Source organism: Panulirus ornatus, chromosome 72 (genome assembly GCF_036320965.1).
Source record: "Panulirus ornatus isolate Po-2019 chromosome 72, ASM3632096v1, whole genome shotgun sequence".
In the NCBI taxonomy this organism is placed as follows: Eukaryota; Metazoa; Arthropoda; class Malacostraca; order Decapoda; family Palinuridae; genus Panulirus; species Panulirus ornatus.
Genome location: NC_092295.1, coordinates 15,186,411 through 15,207,035, shown reverse-complemented (window position 1 = coordinate 15,207,035; position 20,625 = coordinate 15,186,411). Strand labels below are relative to the sequence as shown.

The 20,625-nt window shown below is 41.0% G+C and overlaps 1 protein-coding gene across 3 annotated transcripts in view; it reads right to left on the bottom strand.

Annotated features, from left to right (window-relative positions):
• Positions 1–20,625, bottom strand: part of Ir25a (ionotropic receptor 25a) — a 154,951-nt gene that overhangs the window by 99,826 nt on the left and 34,500 nt on the right. For 2 of the 3 annotated variants that reach the window (XM_071660599.1, XM_071660600.1), the window contains exon 3: positions 13,666–13,788. In XM_071660599.1, coding sequence (XP_071516700.1) covers positions 13,666–13,788 — 123 coding nt within the window. Of the gene's footprint in view, positions 1–13,549; positions 13,570–13,665; positions 13,789–20,625 lie in introns of those variants that run through there. The other variant, XM_071660601.1, reaches the window with a different exon arrangement.

Here is a 20,625-nt window from a genome sequence, read left to right as displayed (position 1 = left end):
CCAGTGCCAATATTAGCAGCGTCCAATGGTAATGTTAACTCTTAGTAAGAATGTTAGGCTCTAATGGTATTCTAGCAGCGTCGAGTAACAGTTTTAACGTCAAGTGGGAGTGTTAACGTCAAATGGCAGTGTTAACGTCAAGTGGCAGTATTAACGTCAAGTGGAAGTGTTAACGTCAAGTGGCAGTGTTAACGTCAAGTGGCAGTGTTAACGTCAAGTGGCAGTGTTAACGTCAAGTGGCAGTATTAACGTCAAGTGGCAGTGTTAACGTCAAGTGGCAGTGGTAACGTCAAATGGCAGTGTTAACGTCAAGTGGCAGTATTAACGTCAAGTGGCAGTGTTAACGTCAAGTGGCAGTGTTAACGTCAAGTGGAAGTGTTAACGTCAAGTGGCAGTGTTAACGTCAAGTGGCAGTGTTAACGTCAAGTGGCAGTGTTAACGTCAAGTGGCAGTGGTAACGTCAAGTGGCAGTGGTAACGTCAAGTGGCAGTGGTAACGTCAAGTGGCAGTGTTAACGTCAAGTGGCAGTGTTAACGTCAAGTGGCAGTGTTAACGTCAAGTGGCAGTGTTGACGTCAAATGGCAGTGTTAACGTCAAGTGGAAGTGTTAACGTCAAGTAGAAGTGTTAACGTCAAGTGGAAGTGTTAACGTCAAGTGGCAGTGTTAACGTCGTGCAGTGTTAACGTCAAATGGGAGTGGTAACGTCAAGTGGCAGTGTTAACGTCAAGTGGCAGTATTAACGTCAAGTGGCAGTGTTAACGTCAAGTGGCAGTGTTAACGTCAAGTGGCAGTGTTAACGTCAAGTGGCAGTGTTAACGTCAAGTGGCAGTGTTAACGTCAAATGGCAGTGTTAACGTCAAGTGGCAGTGTTAACGTCAAATGGCAGTGTTAACGTCGTGCAGTGTTAACGTCAAGTGGCAGTGTTAACGTCAAGTGGCAGTGTTAACGTCAAGTGGCAGTGTTAACGTCAAGTGGGAGTGTTAACGTCAAGTGGCAGTGTTAACGTCAAATGGCAGTGTTAACGTCAAGTGGCAGTGTTAACGTCAAATGGCAGTGTTAACGTCAAGTGGCAGTGTTAACGTCAAGTGGCAGTGTTAACGTCAAGTGGAAGTGTTAACGTCAAATGGCAGTGTTAACGTCAAGTGGAAGTGTTAACGTCAAATGGCAGTGTTAACGTCAAGTGGCAGTGTTAACGTCAAATGGCAGTATTAACGTCAAGTGGCAGTGTTAACGTCAAGTGGCAGTGTTAACGTCAAGTGGCAGTGTTAACGTCAAGTGGCAGTGTTAACGTCAAGTGGCAGTATTAACGTCAAGTGGCAGTGTTAACGTCAAATGGCAGTGTTAACGTCAAGTGGCAGTGTTAACGTCAAATGGCAGTATTAACGTCAAGTGGCAGTGTTAACGTCAAGTGGGAGTGTTAACGTCAAGTGGAAGTGTTAACGTCAAATGGCAGTGTTAACGTCAAGTGGAAGTGTTAACGTCAAGTGGCAGTGTTAACGTCAAATGGCAGTGTTAACGTCAAATGGCAGTGTTAACGTCGTGCAGTGTTAACGTCAAATGGCAGTGTTAACGTCGTGCAGTGTTAACGTCAAGTGGCAGTGTTAACGTCGTGCAGTGTTAACGTCAAATGGCAGTGTTAACGTCGTGCAGTGTTAACGTCAAGTGGCAGTGTTAACGTCAAGTGGCAGTGTTAACGTCAAGTGGCAGTGGTAACGTCAAGTGGAAGTGTTAACGTCAAGTGGCAGTGGTAACGTCAAGTGGCAGTGTTAACGTCAAGTGGAAGTGTTAACGTCAAGTGGAAGTGTTAACGTCAAGTGGCAGTGTTAACGTCAAATGGCAGTGTTAACGTCAAATGGCAGTGTTAACGTCGTGCAGTGTTAACGTCAAATGGCAGTGTTAACGTCGTGCAGTGTTAACGTCAAGTGGCAGTGTTAACGTCGTGCAGTGTTAACGTCAAATGGCAGTGTTAACGTCGTGCAGTGTTAACGTCAAGTGGCAGTGTTAACGTCAAGTGGCAGTGTTAACGTCAAGTGGCAGTGGTAACGTCAAGTGGCAGTGTTAACGTCAAGTGGCAGTGGTAACGTCAAGTGGCAGTGTTAACGTCAAGTGGCAGTGTTAACGTCAAGTGGCAGTGTTAACGTCGAACAGGAATATCAGTATTTCAACAGCAATGTTAGTGTTGAGTGGCAATGTTAGCGATGAGGAGACAATATTAACGTCGAGTGATAATGTTAACAGAGTCGAGTTGCAGTGTTAACTTTGAATGGTAATGTTAACATCGAGTGGCAATGTTAATAGCGTCATGTAGTAGTAATTAACTCACTATAGGTCTTGCTGGATAGTTTGGCTCATGTGTTAAGTCCATACATATATGGTAATGAAGGAGACAATAATAAAAGATCTTTTGATGAGACACATAACCTTTCAACAACAGCTTCAGTTGTTTATTGAAGTCAGGATTGATAACGTCTGGGGGATTTCTACTTAGTTTAAACGTATGTTGTATCATCACATAAAATATCATTCAGTTCTCACAAATAATCCCTTCTGTTTATGATCACCTATAGTGAGTTCAGTGTGCTCAATCACGTATAAGTTATCAAAATCATTAGTTTTTTTATCAAGCGCGTTCGTTGGTAATACATCAAAATCTAATATCATGAACAATGTAGATTTAGTTAACAATCTTGATAAAAATCCAGGTTGATTTAGATATCAAACAAGTAAGTCTTGATATTTCACCCTTGTTCAAAGTTGATGATCTCTTCAATTATCTAGTTGATGCCTTGGAATGTCTTGATTTACCTGTCTCAAAAACTGTTACTTGAATTGATAAGATTTAGCATAAAACATGTGTATTTCAGTCTGTTTGAGAATATATGCTCAGAAATTTGGTATGACGTTGGGTAACCGTGTGTCACTAGTATTAAGTAATCTATACATGAAATTCTATATAACAAGATTACCAAGGGATATCTTTCCCTTTAAGGTAATCTGGTTTAGGTATATAGATGATGTTCTTTGAGTTTGGCCAATAAGCGGAAATTTACAAACATTTCTCCCTTAACAATTCAGTACCTATCAAATTTACTGTGTATGTGGAAAACAATTGTGTTACCATTTTTACATTACATGATCCATAGGGCTGGAAACATGATTACGTTTGGCATATACAGAAAATCTACCAATGTTTGTTCTGATGTTCAATATTTCTCAGCTTAACATGACACAGTTAAGCAATCATCATTCCGATAAATGTTCCTTAGGGCATTACGTATATGCAGTCCAGAAGTTAATGATAAGTTTGATAAGATTCATTCCACTGGATCCAACTTAAAGGCATCATAGATCTTTCACTGATATAAAGAATATCTTAATGCTCCCATTTAATGATCGCTTTATGTTACTTTCCAGCTTCCCTAAAACCTTTGATGTAAATGAAGCCTTCAGCAATAGCAATACTACTAAGAATGTCTTAATCAAAAACTCGCCAGAAATTTCTGCGGGATGTGTTTGCAGAATACCTTGCAAAAGTTGTAATATATCATATTCAGCAGACTGGTAAGGGTCTCTCCGCTAGACTTCAGCATCTTAATTATAGTATAAGAATAGCACACTAATCAAATGCTCAAGTTAATCATATCGACAATTATGGCCATTGTATTGATTGGAGTAGTGCTACTTCAGTCATAAACAGTAACTCCTTGACCAAAAGAAATATCATTGTATCTTCTCTTATTAAATTCACAGAGGATTGTTATATGAATGTTAGTGAAGGACTATGCAAACCTAAGAGTTTTTCGTAGGTAAAATTTGTAAACGGTTCCCTGTCCGGTTCAAATAATAGAATTTCATGACAGGTACGGTGCCAGACCCGAACACCACCAATCGGAAAACTTGTGTACAAAGTCCACTCCTAGATAACTAAAACACTTCACTTCCTCCAGTTTTTCTCCATTCAAATTTACATTCCAATTAACTTGTCTCTCAACCCTACTAAACCTTATAACCTTGCTCTTATTCACATTTCCTTTCAACTTTCTTCCTTCACACAATTTCCCAAACTCAGTCACCAGCTTCTGCAGTTTTTCACTCGAATCAGCCAAACAACTGACACTTCCCAGGCCCTCTCATCCCCAACAGACTGCATACTGACCCCTCTCTCCAAAACTTTTGCATTTACCTCCCTAACCACCCCATCCATAAACATACTAAACAACCATGAGGACATCACACACCTCTGCCGCAAACCGACATTCATTAGAACCAATCACTCTCTTCTCTTCCTACTCGTACACATGCCTTACTTTCTTGGTAAAAACTTTTCACAACCTCAGCGCGTGCGGGGGGAGGGGGTTGTCATTTCATGTGTGGCGAGGTGGCGACGGAAATGAATAAAGGCAGCAAGTATGAATTATGTACATGTGTATATATGTATGTATATATCTGTGTATGTATATATATGTATACGTTGAAATGTATAGGTAAGTATATGTGTGTCTGTGGACGTGTATGTATATACGTGTGTATGTGAGTGGGTTGGGTCATTCTTTCGTCTGTTTCCTTGCGCTAACTCGCTAACGCGGAAGACAGCGACAAAGTATGATAAATAATATATATGTATATATGAAATATATATATATATATATATATATATATATATATATATATATATATATATTTTTTTTTTTTTCTTTTTTTTTTTTTGCCGCTGTCTCCCGCGTTTGCGAGGTAGCGCAAGGAAACAGACGAAAGAAATGGCCCAACCCACCCCCATACACATGTATATACATACGTCCACACACGCAAAAAATACATACCTACACAGCTTTCCATGGTTTACCCCAGACGCCTCACATGCCTTGATTCAATCCACTGACAGCACGTCAACCCCGGTATACCACATCGCTCCAATTCACTCTATTCCTTGCCCTCCTTTCACCCTCCTGCATGTTCAGGCCCCGATCACACAAAATCTTTTTCACTCCATCTTTCCACCTCCAATTTGGTCTCCCTCTTCTCCTCGTTCCCTCCACCTCCGACACATATATTCTCTTGGTCAATCTTTCCTCACTCATTCTCTCCATGTGCCCGAACCATTTCAAAACACCCTCTTCTGCTCTCTCAACCACGCTCTTTTTATTTCCACACATCTCTCTTACCCTTACGTTACTTACTCGATCAAACCACCTCACACCACATATTGTCCTCAAACATCTCATTTCCAGCACATCCATCCTCCTGCACACAACTCTATCCATAGCCCACGTCTCGCAACTATACAACATATATATATATATATATATATATATATATATATATATATATATATATATATATATATTGTTCATACTACTTGCCATTTCCCGCGTCAGCGAGGTAGCGTTAAGAAGAGAGGACTGAGCCTTTGAGGGAATATCCTCACTTGGCCCCCTTCTCTGTTCCTTCTTTTGGAAAATTAAAAAAGAGAGGGGAGGATTTCCAGCCCCCCTCTCCCTTCCCTTTCAGTCGCCTTCTACGACACGCAGGGAATACGTGGGAAATATTCTTTCTCCCCTATCCCCAGGGATAAAATATATATATATATATATATATATATATATATATATATATATATATGTATATATATATATATATATATATATATATATTGTGTGAAGGAAGAAAGTTGAAAGCAAATGTGAATAAGAGCAAGGTTATAAGGTTTAGTAGGGTAGAGAGACAAGTTAATTGGAATGTGCTTCCTACGCATTCCTCACGTGTCGTAGAAGGCGACTAAAAGGGACGGGAGCGGGGGGCCAGAAATCCTCCCCTCCTTGTATTTTAACTTTCTAAAGGGGGAAACAGAAGAAGGAGTCACACGAGGAGTGCTCATCCTCCTCGAAGGCTCAGATTGGGGTGTCTAAATGTGTGTGGATGTAACCAAGATGAGAAAAAAGGAGAGATAGGTAGTATGTTTGAGGAAAGGAACCTGGATGTTTTGGCTCTGAGTGAAACGAAGCTCAAGGGTAAAGGGGAAGAGTGGTTTGGAAATTTCTTGGGAGTAAAGTCAGGGGTTAGTGAGAGGACAAGAGCAAGGGAAGGAGTAGCACTACTCCTGAATCAGGAGTTGTGGGAGTATGTGATAGAATGTAAGAAAGTAAATTCTAGATTGATGTGGGTAAAACTGAAAGTTGATGGAGAGAGATGGGTGATTATTGGTGCATATGCACCTGGGCATGAGAAGAAAGATCATGAGAGGCAAGTGTTTTGGGAGCAGCTGAATGAGTGTGTTAGTGGTTTTGATGCACAAGACCGGGTTATAGTGATGGGTGATTTGAATGCAAAGGTGAGTAATGTGGCAGTTGAGGGAATGATTGGTATACATGGAGTGTTCAGTGCTGTAAATGGAAATGGTGAAGAGCTTGTAGATTTATGTGCTGAAAAAGGACTGGTGATTGGGAATACCTGGTTTAAAAAGCGAGATATACATAAGTATACGTATGCAAGTAAGAGAGATGGCCAGAGAGCGTTATTGGATTACGTGTTAATTGATAGACGCACGAAAGAGAGACTTTTGGATGTTAATGTGCTGAGAGGTGCAACTGGAGGGATGTCTGATCATTATCTTGTGGAGGCGAAGGTGAAGATTTGAGGGGGTTTTCAGAAAAGAAGAGAGAATGTTGGGGTGAAGAGAGTGGTGAGAGCAAGTGAGCTTGGGAAGGAGACTTGTGTGAGGAAGTACCAGGAGAGACTGAGTACAGAATGGAAAAAGGTGAGAACAAAGGAGGTAAGGGGAGTGGGGGAGGAATGGGATGTATTTAGGGAAGCAGTGATGGATTGCGCAAAAGATGCTTGTGGCATGAGAAGCGTGGGAGGTGGGTTGATTAGAAAAGGTAGTGAGTGGTGGGATGAAGAAGTAAAATTATTAGTGAAAGAGAAGAGAGAGGCATTTGGACGATTTTTGCATGGAAAAAATGCAAATAAATTGGAGAGGTATAAAAGAAAGAGGCAGCTGGTCAAGAGAAAGGTGCAAGAGGTGAAAAAGAGGGCAAATGAGAGTTGGGTGAGAGAGTATCATTAAATTTTAGGGAGAATAAAAAGATGTTTTGGAAGGAGGTAAATAAAGCGCGTAAGACAAGGGAGCAAATGGGAACTTCAGTGAAGGGGGCTAATGGGGAGATGATAACAAGTAGTGGTGATGTGAGAAGGAGATGGAGTGAGTATTTTGAAGGTTTGTTGAATGTGCTTGATGATAGAGTGGCAGATATAGGGTGTTTTGGTCGAGGTGGTGTGCAAAGTGAGAGGGTTAGGGAAAATGATTTGGTAAATAGAGAAGAGGTAGTAAAAGCTTTACGGAAGATGAAAGCCGGTAAGGCAGCAGGTTTGGATGGTATTGCAGTGGAATTTATTAAAAGAGGTGGTGACTGTATTGTTGACTGGTTGGTAAGGGTATTTAATGTATGTATGATTCATCGTGAGGTGCCTGAGGATTGGAAAAATGCTTGCATAGTGCCATTGTACAAAGGCAAAGGGGATAAGAGTGAGTGCTCAAATTACAGAGGTATAAGTTTGTTGAGGATTCCTGGGAAATTATATGGGAGGGTATTGATTGAGGGGGTGAAGGCATGTACAGAGCATCAGATTGGGGAAGAGCAGTGTGGTTTCAGAAGTGGTAGAGGATGTGTGGATCAGGTGTTTGCTTTGAAGAATGTATGTGAGAAATACTTAGAAAAGCAAATGGATTTGTATGTAGCATTTATGGATCTGGAGAAGGCATATGATAGAGTTGATAGAGATGCTCTGTGGAAGGTATTAAGAATATATGGTGTGGGAGGCAAGTTGTTAGAAGCAGTGAAAAGTTTTTATCGAGGATGTAAGGCATGTGTACGTGTAGGAAGAGAGGAAAGTGATTGGTTCTCAGTGAATGTGGGTTTGCGGCAGGGGTGTGTGATGTCTCCATGGTTGTTTAATTTGTTTATGGATGGGGTTGTTAGGGAGGTGAATGCAAGAGTTTTGGAGAGAGGGGCAAGTATGCAGTCTGTTGTGGATGAGAGAGCTTGGGAAGTGAGTCAGTTGTTGTTCGCTGATGATACAACACTGGTGGCTGATTCATGTGAGAAAGTGCAGAAGCTGGTGACTGAGTTTGGTAATGTGTGTGAAAGAAGAAAGTTAAGAGTAAATGTGAATAAGAGCAAGGTTATTAGGTACAGTAGGGTTGAGGGTCAAGTCAATTGGGAGGTAAGTTTGTATGGAGAAAAACTGGAGGAAGTAAAGTGTTTAAGATATCTGGGAGTGGATCTGGCAGCGGATGGAACCATGGAAGCGGAAGTGAATCATAGGGTGGGGGAGGGGGCGAAAATTCTGGGAGCCTTGAAGAATGTGTGGAAGTCGAGAACATTATCTCGGAAAGCAAAAATGGGTATGTTTGAAGGAATAGTGGTTCCAACAATGTTGTATGGTTGCGAGGCGTGGGCTATGGATAGAGTTGTTGGCAGGAGGGTGGATGTGCTGGAAATGTGATGTTTGAGGACAATATGTGGTGTGAAGTGGTTTGATCGAGTAAGTAATGTAAGGGTAAGAGAGATGTGTGGAAATAAAAAGAGTGTGGTTGAAAGAGCGGAAGAGGGTGTTTTGAAATGGTTTGGTCACATGGAGAGAATGAGTGAGGAAAGATTGACCAAGAGGATATATGTGTCTGAGGTGGAGGGAACGAGGAGAAGTGGGAGACCAAATTGGAGGTGGAAAGATGGAGTGAAAAAGATTTTGAGTGATCGGGGCCTGAACATGCAGGAGGGTGAAAGTCGTGCAAGGAATAGAGTGAATTGGAACGATGTGGTATACCGGGGTCGACGTGCTGTCAGTGGATTGAACCAGGGCATGTGAAGCGTCTGGAGTAAACAATGGAAAGTTGTGTGGGGCCTGGATGTGGAAAGGGAGCTGTGGTTTCTGTGCATTATTGCATGACAGCTAGAGACTGAGTGTAAACGAATGTGGCCTTTGGTGTCTTTTCCTAGCGCTACCTCGCACACATGAGGGGGGAGGGGGTTGTTATTCCATGTGTGGCGAGGTGGCGATGAGAACAAATAAAGGCAGGCAGTATGCATTATGTACATGTGTATATATGTATATGTCTGTGTGTGTATATATATGTGTACATTGAGATGTATAGGTATATATATTTGCGTGTGTGGACGTGTATGTATATACATGTGTATGTGGGCGGGTTGGGCCATTCTTTCGTCTGTTTCCTTGCGCTACCTCGCTAACGCGGGAGACAGCGACAAAGCAAAATAAATAAAAATAAATAAAATATATAATGTAGGTAAAAATTCTTTGTGTATTTGATAATAGAAGATTCAATGTTATTCTAGTGGTTGTGAAGTTAGAGTTAATAAGTGAGATAGCATTACTCCTGTCAATACAATGATCATAGCTTTTATCGTGATTAAACAAGGCATACTATATCTATATCTATATCTATGTTGCTTAAGTCTAAGAGAAAGATCCTTACTAGTGTGCCCAACATAAAACTTATCACAATTTCTACATGGCACATTATAGATGCATCCAGGAGAATTTTCTGGTGAGTTCCTGATTAAGATATTCTTTATAGTATCATTGTTGCTGAAGGCAACATTTGCATTAAAGGAAACAAGTTTAAGTTTAGCATATACAGAAAACCTACCAATGTATGCTCATATATCCATTTTTCCTCATCTCATCATAACAGAGTTGAATTATCATTTCAATCTATGTTCCTTAGGGCATTACGTATTTGTGGTCCAGAGTTTATTGATGATGAGTTTGAGAAGATATACTATTGGATCTTAGTTAAAGTAACCTGGATCTTTCATTGATAAATTCCTTAAGTTAGCAAAAAATCATTTTATAGAGTTGAGCCCAAACCTTCCATTGACACCAAGAATCTTTTAGTTCTCCCTTTTAGTAGTATCTTTACTTTACTTCCCATGTTGCTTAAATCCTTTAATGTAAATGTTGCCTTCAGCAACAATAATACTATAATGAATATCTTAATCAGGAACTCACCAGATAATTCCCCTGGATGCATCTATAAGTGCTATGTAGAGACTGTAATAAGGCTTATGTTGGGCAGGCTGGTAAGGATCTTTCTGTTAGACTTAAGCAACATAAATATAGTATAAGAACAGGACAAGAATCAAATGCCTTGTTTAATCACGTTAAGAATTTTGATCATTGTATTGACTGGAGTAATGCCATCTCAGTTATCAACTTTTACTCCAGTATCACGAGAAATATAATAGAATCTTCTATTATTATATACACAATGGATCATAACCTTAATATTAGTGAAGGTCTATACAAATTGGATAACTTTATTGTTGATAAGATTTGTAAACAATTCACCTCCTTGTCCACATAATTTTATGATACGCTCGTTGTCTGACTTGGACAATTGCATGTTTACCAAATGGCGTCCTAGCTTCGTCTCTTCGATGTATATCAACTGACTTATATTTCTCTCTTGTGTTTCCCCTGATGATGTGATTATCACACGAAAGTGCACTTGGGAACTTATCGTGTGTCATTTTCCCCGTGGACTCATAGGAATATACATACCTATACATTTCAACGTATACATACATATACATACACAGACATATACATATACGCATGTATATGTATTCCTATAAGTCCATGGGGAAATGAAACACGGTAAGTTCCCAAGTGCACTTTCGTGTAATAATCACATCATCAGGGGAGATACAGGAGAGACATATAACAGTCAGTTGACGTACAACGAAGAAACGTAGCTAGGACGCCATTTGGTAAACAAGTGACTGTCCGAATGGAGGTCGGGTGCGTCCAAGACTGACAATAAGCGTATCATAAACTTATGTGGATAAATAGGGGTATTGTTGACAAATTTTATCAGCAAGAAAGTTATCAAATTCATATAGACCTTCACTAACATTGAGTTTATGATTCTTTGTGTATTTGATAATAGAAGATTCAATTATATTTCTCGTGGTACTGGAGTGAGAGTTAGTAACTGAGATGCCATTACTCCAGTCAATACAATGATCATAGTTTTTAACGTGATTAAACAAGGCATTCGATTCTCGTCCTGTTCTTATACTCTACTTTATGTTGCTTAAGTCTAACAGAAAGATTCTTACTACAGCCAGCACTTTATGGATGATCTGTATCCAAGTGACACACGTACAGTCAGGTACAGGTTATATATACTTCAATGACGACATCTGTAGATGTAATTCCTCTGTACATTTAAGACGAAACCAAAGGTTTACTGACGCAGGAACGCTGAAACGAGTACCAATTTTTGCTTTTATTGTAACTGAGACGACACGGCCAACTGAGGCCGTAATAAACCCCTAGGGGTGGATGAACAGCCGGGTTGACTGAGGACCGAATGCTGCAACCAGGATTCGAACCTATGCGGCCCGTGTATGCGTCACGGTCAGAAACGTTATCCATTACACCACAGGAGTCTACAGTCCTTCGGTACCTCTAATTACACGTCCACAAGCAGACTGTAGGACGCTTGGTCATCAGGATCTGGCTGCCAGAGAGAAGTAAGTGCTGACCACCAGATCCTCAGATCCTACAAGCAGTAACTGCTCAGTCATCTCACACAAGGAAGTTGTGGACATTTCACGCCACAGTTTGGAAGCAACACTATGTAGCCATAAACCATTCATGCTTCAGCTCTGACTATGCCCAACACTGTGGACCTTCGTCTCCTGCTGCAGAATACAACGATCAATTGTCCTGACAACCAACCAACTCTGGTCGATATCTTGCTACTTGGTCGAGCGAGGTGTGTCTGGTAGAGCAGAGGGAAGGTTGACCAGGAAGGATCTCTTATATCAAGGTTCTTCGTCTAGAACAATGATGTTCTATTTTCATCGTAGTTGTATCAATATTGGTTCTTACGTGCGTATACAAAAGTACTCGTGATAGTAGGGAAAGTACTCGTGATAGTAAGGAAAGTACTCGTGATAGTAAGGAAAGTACTCGTGATAGTAGGGAAAGTACTCGTGATAGTAGGGAAAGTACTCGTGATAGTAGGGAAAGTACTCGTGATAGTAGGGAAAGTACTCGTGATAGTAGGGAAAGTTGAAGCATCTATTGTAGATCCTACTTATGCATCTATCGTAGACCCTGCTGATGCATCTATCGTAGATCCTACTTATGCATCTATCGTAGACCCTGCTGATGCATCTATCGTAGATCCTACTTATGCATCTATCGTAGACCCTGCTGATGCATCTATCGTAGATCCTACTTATGCATCTATCGTAGACCCTGCTGATGCATCTATCGTAGATCCTACTTATGCATCTATCGTAGACCCTGCTGATGCATCTATCGTAGATCCTACTTATGCATCTATCGTAGACCCTGCTGATGCATCTATCGTAGATCCTACTTATGCATCTATCGTAGACCCTGCTGATGCATCTATCGTAGATCCTACTTATGCATCTATCGTAGATCCTGCTGATGCATCTATCGTAGATCCTACTTATGCATCTATCGTAGACCCTGCTGATGCATCTATCGTAGATCCTACTTATGCATCTATCGTAGACCCTGCTGATGCATCTATCGTAGATCCTACTTATGCATCTATCGTAGACCCTGCTGATGCATCTATCGTAGATCCTGCTGAAGCATCTATCGTAGACCCTGCTGATGCATCTATCGTAGATCCTGCTGAAGCATCTATCGTAGACCCTGCTGATGCATCTATCGTAGATCCTGCTGAAGCATCTATCGTAGACCCTGCTGATGCATCTATCGTAGATCCTGCTGAAGCATCTATCGTAGACCCTGCTGATGCATCTATCGTAGATCCCGCTGAAGCATCTCTCGTAGACCCTGCTGATGCATCTATCGTAGATCCCGCTGAAGCATCTATCGTAGATCCTGCTGATGTATCTTTTTTAGGTCCTGTTGATGTATCTATTGTAGATTCTGCTGTTGTGTTTATTGTAGTGCTAATTCATCTAATGCTTGTCCTGCTGATGTGTCCATTACACTGGTCAACCAAGGTTTTGTCTCATGGATAATAACATATGTTTCTTAACTATTTTTGTTCCACACTGAATCCAAATACGTGTACAGAATCTCTCTATGAACCATAATTTTGTGGTTCCAGCATATCATTATCGTACAGTACATATGTACCAGTACTCTACGGAGCATTTGAAACAAAATGTCTAACAAACACAGCTGTTTTCATTGTTTGTGAAGTGCAATAACTTCTTTTTGAAAGCACAAGTGTACACAAGAGTGACTAGCAGTGGCTGTTGAAACCCGACTGGAAATATTGGGACATTCCAACACTCAATCCTGAGTAACAGTTGTCTGCAGGTCAGAACTCAATGTGTAAACTGTGTATTTTCTACTCTATTGACAGATTGTGGTTTTGTGTACACAAGTGTTGTGCTCATACCACAGCCACCATTATGATGTCCAGAAACTGTGTAGATAGTATGAATTCTTTCTGGTACGTCTGCGGTGAATTGACAGTCATTAACTAGTTGTATCCTGTACTCACCTTTCTTCATGGTCATCATATCCTGGTGTTGGGTACAGCAGCTGTATCCTGTACTCACCTTTCTTCATGGTCATCATATCCTGGTGTTGGGTACAGCAGTTGTATCCTGTACTCACCTTTCTTCATGGTCATCATATCCTGGCGTCCGACCGTCACACCGTCACCACTATTCTCCAGGAACTTGATGGCGGCCATGATGCCCTGTTGTGCCTGCACGTTGCCTTCATCATGCAACACAACTGTAACGAACAACAACAACACTTACTGACCCTTCCATGACTCAAGTTATACTCTCTCTCTCTCTCTCTCTCTCTCTCTCTCTCTCTCTCTCTCTCTCTCTCTCTCTCTCTCTCTCTCTCTCTCTCTCTCTCTCTCTCTTACACACACACACACATACACAAAAACACATATCCATTCTCTACCTGTCATCTGTAATACACCAGTACCACAGCTCCTAATCCACAATCAGGCCTTACGAACTTTTCCGTGGTGTTCCTGGTTCAGTCCGTTGACTGCAACACATCACCCCTCGTACACCACACTGTTCCAATGTACTGTATCCTGTGCACGCCCTTTACCCACCTCCATGTTCTTTTCCCGATTTTTTCATAATATTTATCACTCCATTCTTGCATCTCGTTTCGACTTCCCGTTCTCCTTGACCCCTCCACTTCTGACACATATGTGCTCTGTGTCAACCTCTCCTCGCTCATCCTCATTATATTTCCAAACCGTTTCAACAGAAGGACCGCCTAGGCTTAAGCACATTGATTTGAATCTTGCTTCTGGCGGTAGGTTTACAGTTAACCCAGCTGTTCATCCACCCACAGGGGTTGATCGATGAAATCTGTACTTGGTTTGCAGCAGGGATGCGTGATGTCTTCATGGTTGTTTAATTTCTTAATGGATGGGGTCGTTAGGAAGGTGAATGCAATAGTTTTGGAGAGAGGGGCAAGTATGCAGTCTGTTGTGGATGAGAGGGCTGAAATGAGTCAGCTGTTGTTCGCTGATGACAGAGCACTGGTGGCTGATTCGGGTGAGAAACTGCAGAAGCTGGTGACTGAGTTTGGTAAAGTGTGTGAAAGAAGAAAGCTGAGAGAAAATGTGAATAAGAGCAACGTTATTAAGTACAGTAGAGTTGAGGGACAATTAAATTGGGAAGAAAGTTTGAATGGAGAAAACCTGGAGGAAGGGAAGTGTTTTAGATATCAGGGACTGGATTCGGCAGCGGATGGAACCATGGAAGCGGAAGTGAGTCACAGGGTGGGGGAAGGGGCGAAAGTTCTGGGAGCGTTGAAAAATGTGTAGTAGGCGAGAACATTATCGCGGAAAGGAAAAAAGGGTATGTTTGAAGGAATAGTGGTTCCAACAATGTTGTATGGTTGCGAGGCGTGGGCTATAGATAGAGTTGTGCCGAGGAGGGTGGATATGTTGGAAATGAGATGTTTGAGGACAATATGTGGTGTGAGGTGGTTCGATCGAGTAAGTAATGAAAGAGTAAGAGAGATGTGAAGTAATAAAAAGAGTGTGGTTCAGAGAGCAGAAGAGGGTGTCTTGAAATGATTTGGTGACCTGGAGAGAATGAGTGAGGAAAGACTGACCAAGAAGATATATTTGTCAGAGATGGAGGGAACGAGAAGTGGGAGACCAAATTGGAGGTTGAAGGATGAAGTGAAAAAGATTTTGAGCGATCGGACCTGAACATACAGTTGGGTGAAAGGCGTGCAAGGAATAGAGTGAAATGGAAAGATGTGGTATACCGGGGTCGAATTGCTGTCAATGGATTGAACTAGGGCATGTGAAGCGTCTGGGGTAAACCATGGAAAGTTTTGTGGGGCCTGAACGTGGAAAGGGAGCTGTGGCTTCGGTGCATTATACATAAAAGCTAGAGACTGAGTGTGAACGAATGTGGCCTTTGCTGTCTTTTCCTAGGGCTACCACGCGCGTTGCGGGGTGAGGGGGTTGTCATTTCATGTGTGGCGAGGTGGCGACGGAAAAATGAATAAAGGCAGGAAGTATGAATCATGTACATGTGTATATATATGTATATCTCTGTGTATGTATATGTATGTATACGTTGAAATGTATAGGTATGCATATGTTCATGTGTGGACGTGTATGTATATACATGTGTATGTGAGTGGCTTGGGCCATTCTTTAGTCTGTTTCCTTGCGCTACTCCGCTGAAGCAAGACAGAGCGAAAAAGTATAATAGAATGAATAATATATATATATATATATATATATATATATATATATATATATATATATATATATATATATATATATATATATATACTTTTTTTTTTCTTTGTCGCTGTCTCCCGCGTTTGCGAGGTAGCGCAAGGAAACAGACGAAAAAAATGGCCCAACCGACCCCCATACACATGTATATACATACGTCCACACACGCAAATATACAAAACTACACAGCTTTCCATGGTTTACCCCAGACACTTCACATGCCCTGATTCAATCCACTGACAGCACGTCAACCCCGGTATACCACATCGATCCAATTCACTCTATTCCTTGCCGTCCTTTCACCCTCCTGCATGTTCAGGCCCCGATCACACAAAATCTTTTTCACTCCATCTTTCCACCTCCAATCTCGTCTCCCACTTCCCCTCGTTCCCTCCACCTCCGACACATATATCCTCTTGGTCAATCTTTCCTCACTCATTCTCTCCATGTGCCCAAACCATTTCAAAACACCCTCTTCTGCTCTCTCAACCACGCTCTTTTTATTTCCACACATCTCTCCTACCCTTACGTTACTTAATCGATCAAACCACCTCACACCACACATTGTCCTCAAACATCTCATTTCCAGCACATCCATCCTCCTGCGCACAACTCTATCCATAGCCCACGCCTCGCAACCATACAACATTGTTGGAACCACTATTCCTTCAAACATACCCATTTTTGCTTTCCGAGATAATGTTCTCGACTTCCACACATTCTTCAAGGCTTCCAGGATTTTCGCCCCCTCCCCCACCCTATGATCCACTTCCGCTTCCATGGTTCCATCCGCTGCCAGATCCACTCCCAGATATCTAAAACACTTTACTTCCTCCAGTTTTTCTCCATTCAAACTTACCTCCCAATTGACTTGACCCTCAACCCTACTGTACCTAATAACCTTGCTCTTATTCACACACACATATATATATATATATATATATATATATATATATATATATATATATATATATATATATATATATATATATATATATATATATATATATATATATAAACTACCTACCCTCATGTATCCAAGATATGGTTGTACTTTGTGTAATGAAGACAATTGAGAAACATCATAAGATAATATTCCTGTTTCATGATAAGAAAAGTGGACTAGGCAGTATGATACAGTGGTTAAATTGATGGAAACTACTATTGACGTTTGTGTAAATAAATTATACATTTCCCTTTTCCATAGCCAGAGGTTGAACCATTATGTGACATTCATTTTTCATTTCATTTCAAGCTAGAAGTTTCAGTTTTCTAAATTATTTCTTACATATTTCATATGTATATATATATACGTATGTATGCATGTGTGTGTATGTGCGTATGTATGTATGCATATATATATATAATAACCTTGCTCTTATTCACACACACATATATATATATATATATATATATATATATATATATATATATATATATATATATATATATATATATATATATATATATATATATATATATATATATATATATATATATATATAAACTACCTACCCTCATGTATCCAAGATATGGTTGTACTTTGTGTAATGAAGACAATTGAGAAACATCATAAGATAATATTCCTGTTTCATGATAAGAAAAGTGGACTAGGCAGTATGATACAGTGGTTAAATTGATGGAAACTACTATTGACGTTTGTGTAAATAAATTATACATTTCCCTTTTCCATAGCCAGAGGTTGAACCATTATGTGACATTCATTTTTCATTTCATTTCAAGCTAGAAGTTTCAGTTTTCTAAATTATTTCTTACATATTTCATATGTATATATATATACGTATGTATGCATGTGTGTGTATGTGCGTATGTATGTGTGCATATATATATATATATATATATATATATATATATATATATATATATATATATATATATATATATATATATATATATATATATATATGTATATTATCCCTGGGGATAGGTGTGGAAGAATACTTCCCACGCATTCCTCGCGTCTTAGAAGGCGACTACAGGGGACGGGAGCGGGGGGCCAGAAATCCTCCCCTCCTTGTATTTTTAACTTTCTAAAATGGGAAACAGAAGAAGGAGTCACGCGGGGAGTGCTCATCCTCCTCGAAGGCTCAGACTGGGGTGTCTAAATGTATGTGAATGTAACCAAGATGTGAAAAAAGGATAGTTAGTATGTTTGAGGAAAGGAACCTGGATGTTTTGGCTCTGAGTGAAACGAAGCTCAAGGGTAAAGGGAAAGAGTGGTTTGGGAATGTCTTGGGAGTAAAGTCAGGGGTTAGTGAGAGGACAAGAGCAAGGGAAGGAGTAGCAGTACTCCTGAAACAGGAGTTGTGGGAGTATGTGATAGAATGTAAAAAAGTAAATTCTCGATTAATATGGGTAAAATTGAAAGTTGATGGAGAGAGATGGGTGATTATTGGTGCATATGCACCTGGGCATGAGAAGGAAGATCATGAGAGGCAAGTGTTTTGGGAGCAGCTAAATGAGTGTGTTAGTGGTTTTGATGCACAAGACCGGATTATAGTGATGGGTGATTTGAATGCAAAGGTGAGTAATGTGGCAGTTGAGGGAATAATTAGTATACATGGGGTGTTCAGTGTTGTAAATGGAAATGGTGAAGAGCTTGTAGATTTATGTGCTGAAAAAGGACTGGTGATTGGGAATATTTGGTTTAAAAAGCGAGATATACATAAGTATACGTATGTAAGAAGGAGAGATGGCCAGAGAGCGTTATTGGATTACGTGTTAACTGACAGGCGCGCGAAAGAGAGACTTTTGGATGTTAATGTGCTGAGAGGTGCAACTGGAGGGATGTCTGATCATTATCTTGTGGAGGCTAAGGTGAAGATTTGTATGGGTTTTCAGAAAAGAAGAGTGAATGTTAGGGTGAAGAGGGTGGTGAGAGTAAGTGAGCTTGGGAAGGAGACTTGTGTGAGGAAGTACCAGGAGAGACTGAGTACAGAATGGAAAGAGGTGAGAACAATGGAAGTAAGGGGAGTGGGGGAGGAATGGGATGTATTTAGGGAATCAGTGATGGATTACGCAAAAGATGATTGTGGTATGAGAAGAGTGGGAGGTGGGTTGATTTGAAAGGGTAGTGAGTGGTGGGATGAAGAAGTAAGATTATTAGTGAGAGAGAAGAGAGAGGCATTTGGACGATTTTTGCAGGTAAAAAATGCAATTGAATGGGAGATGTATAAAAGAAAGAGACAGGAGGTCAAGAGAAAGGTGCAAGAGGTGAAAAAGAGGGCAAATGAGAGTTGGGGTGAGAGAGTATCATTAAATTTTAGGGAGAATAAAAAGATGTTCTGGAAGGAGGTAAATAAAGTGCGTAAGACAAGGGAGCAAATGGGAACTTCAGTGAAGGGCGCAAATGGGGAGGTGATAACAAGTAGTGGTGATGTGAGAAAGAGATGGAGTGAGTATTTTGAAGGTTTGTTGAATGTGTTTGATGATAGAGTGGCAGATATAGGGTGTTTTGGTCGGGGTGGTGTGCAAAGAGGGAGGGTTAGGGAAAATGATTTGGTAAACAGAGAAGAGGTAGTAAAAGCTTTGCGGAAGATGAAAGCCGGCAAGGCAGCAGGTTTGGATGGTATTGCAGTCGATTTATTAAAAAAGGGGGTGACTGTATTGTTGACTGGTTGGTAAGGTTATTTAATGTATGTCTTGGAAAGAGGGGCAAGTATGAAGTCTGTTGGGGATGAGAGAGCTTGGGAAGTGAGTCAGTTGTTGTTCGCTGATGATACAGCGCTGGTGGCGGATTCATGTGAGAAACTGCAGAAGCTGGTGACGGAGTTTGGTAAAGTGTGTGGAAGAAGAAAGTTAAGAGTAAATGTGAATAAGAGCAAGGTTATTAGGTACAGTAGGGTTGAGGGTCAAGTCAATTGGGAGGTGAGTTTGAATGGAGAAAAACTGGAGGAAGTGAAGTGTTTTAGATATCTGGGAGTGGATCTGGCAGCGGATGGAACCATGGAAGCGGAAGTGGATCATAGGGTGGGGGAGGGGGCGAAAATTTTGGGAGCCTTGAAAAATGTGTGGAAGTCGAGAACATTATCCCGGAAAGCAAAAATGGGTATGTTTGAAGGAATAGTGGTTCCAACAATGTTGTATGGTTGCGAGGCGTGGGCTATGGATAGAGTTGTTCGCAGGAGGATGGATGTGCTGGATATGAGATGTTTGAGAACAATGTGTGTGGTGGGAGGTGGCTTGATCGAGTAAGTAACGTAAGGGTAAGAGAGATGTGTGGAAATAAAAAGAGCGTGGTTGAGAGAGCAGAAGAGGGTGTTTTAAAATGGTTTGGGCACATGGAGAGAATGAGTGAGGAAAGATTGACCAAGAGGATATATGTGTCGGAGGTGGAGGGAACGAGGAGAAGAGGGAGACCAAATTGGAGGTGGAAAGATGGAGTGAAAAGGATTTTGTGTGATCGGGGCCTGAACATGCAGGAGGGTGAAAGGAGGGCAAGGAATAGAGTGAATTGGAGCGATGTGGTATACAGGGGTTGACGTGCTGTCAGTGGATTGAATCAAGGCATGTGAAGCGTCTGGGGTAAACCATGGAAAGCTGTGTAGGTATGTATATTTGCGTGTGTGGACGTGTGTATGTACATGTGTATGGGGGGGGTTGGGCCATTTCTTTCGTCTGTTTCCTTGCGCTACCTCGCAAACGCGGGAGACAGCGACGAGGTATAAAAAAAAAAAAAAAAAAAAATGACTGATGGTGAGGTGCCTGAGGATTGGCGAAATGCGTGCATAGTGACATTGTACAAAGGCAAAGGGGATAAGAGTGAGTGCTCAAATTACAGAGGTATAAGTTTGTTGAGTATTCCTGGTAAA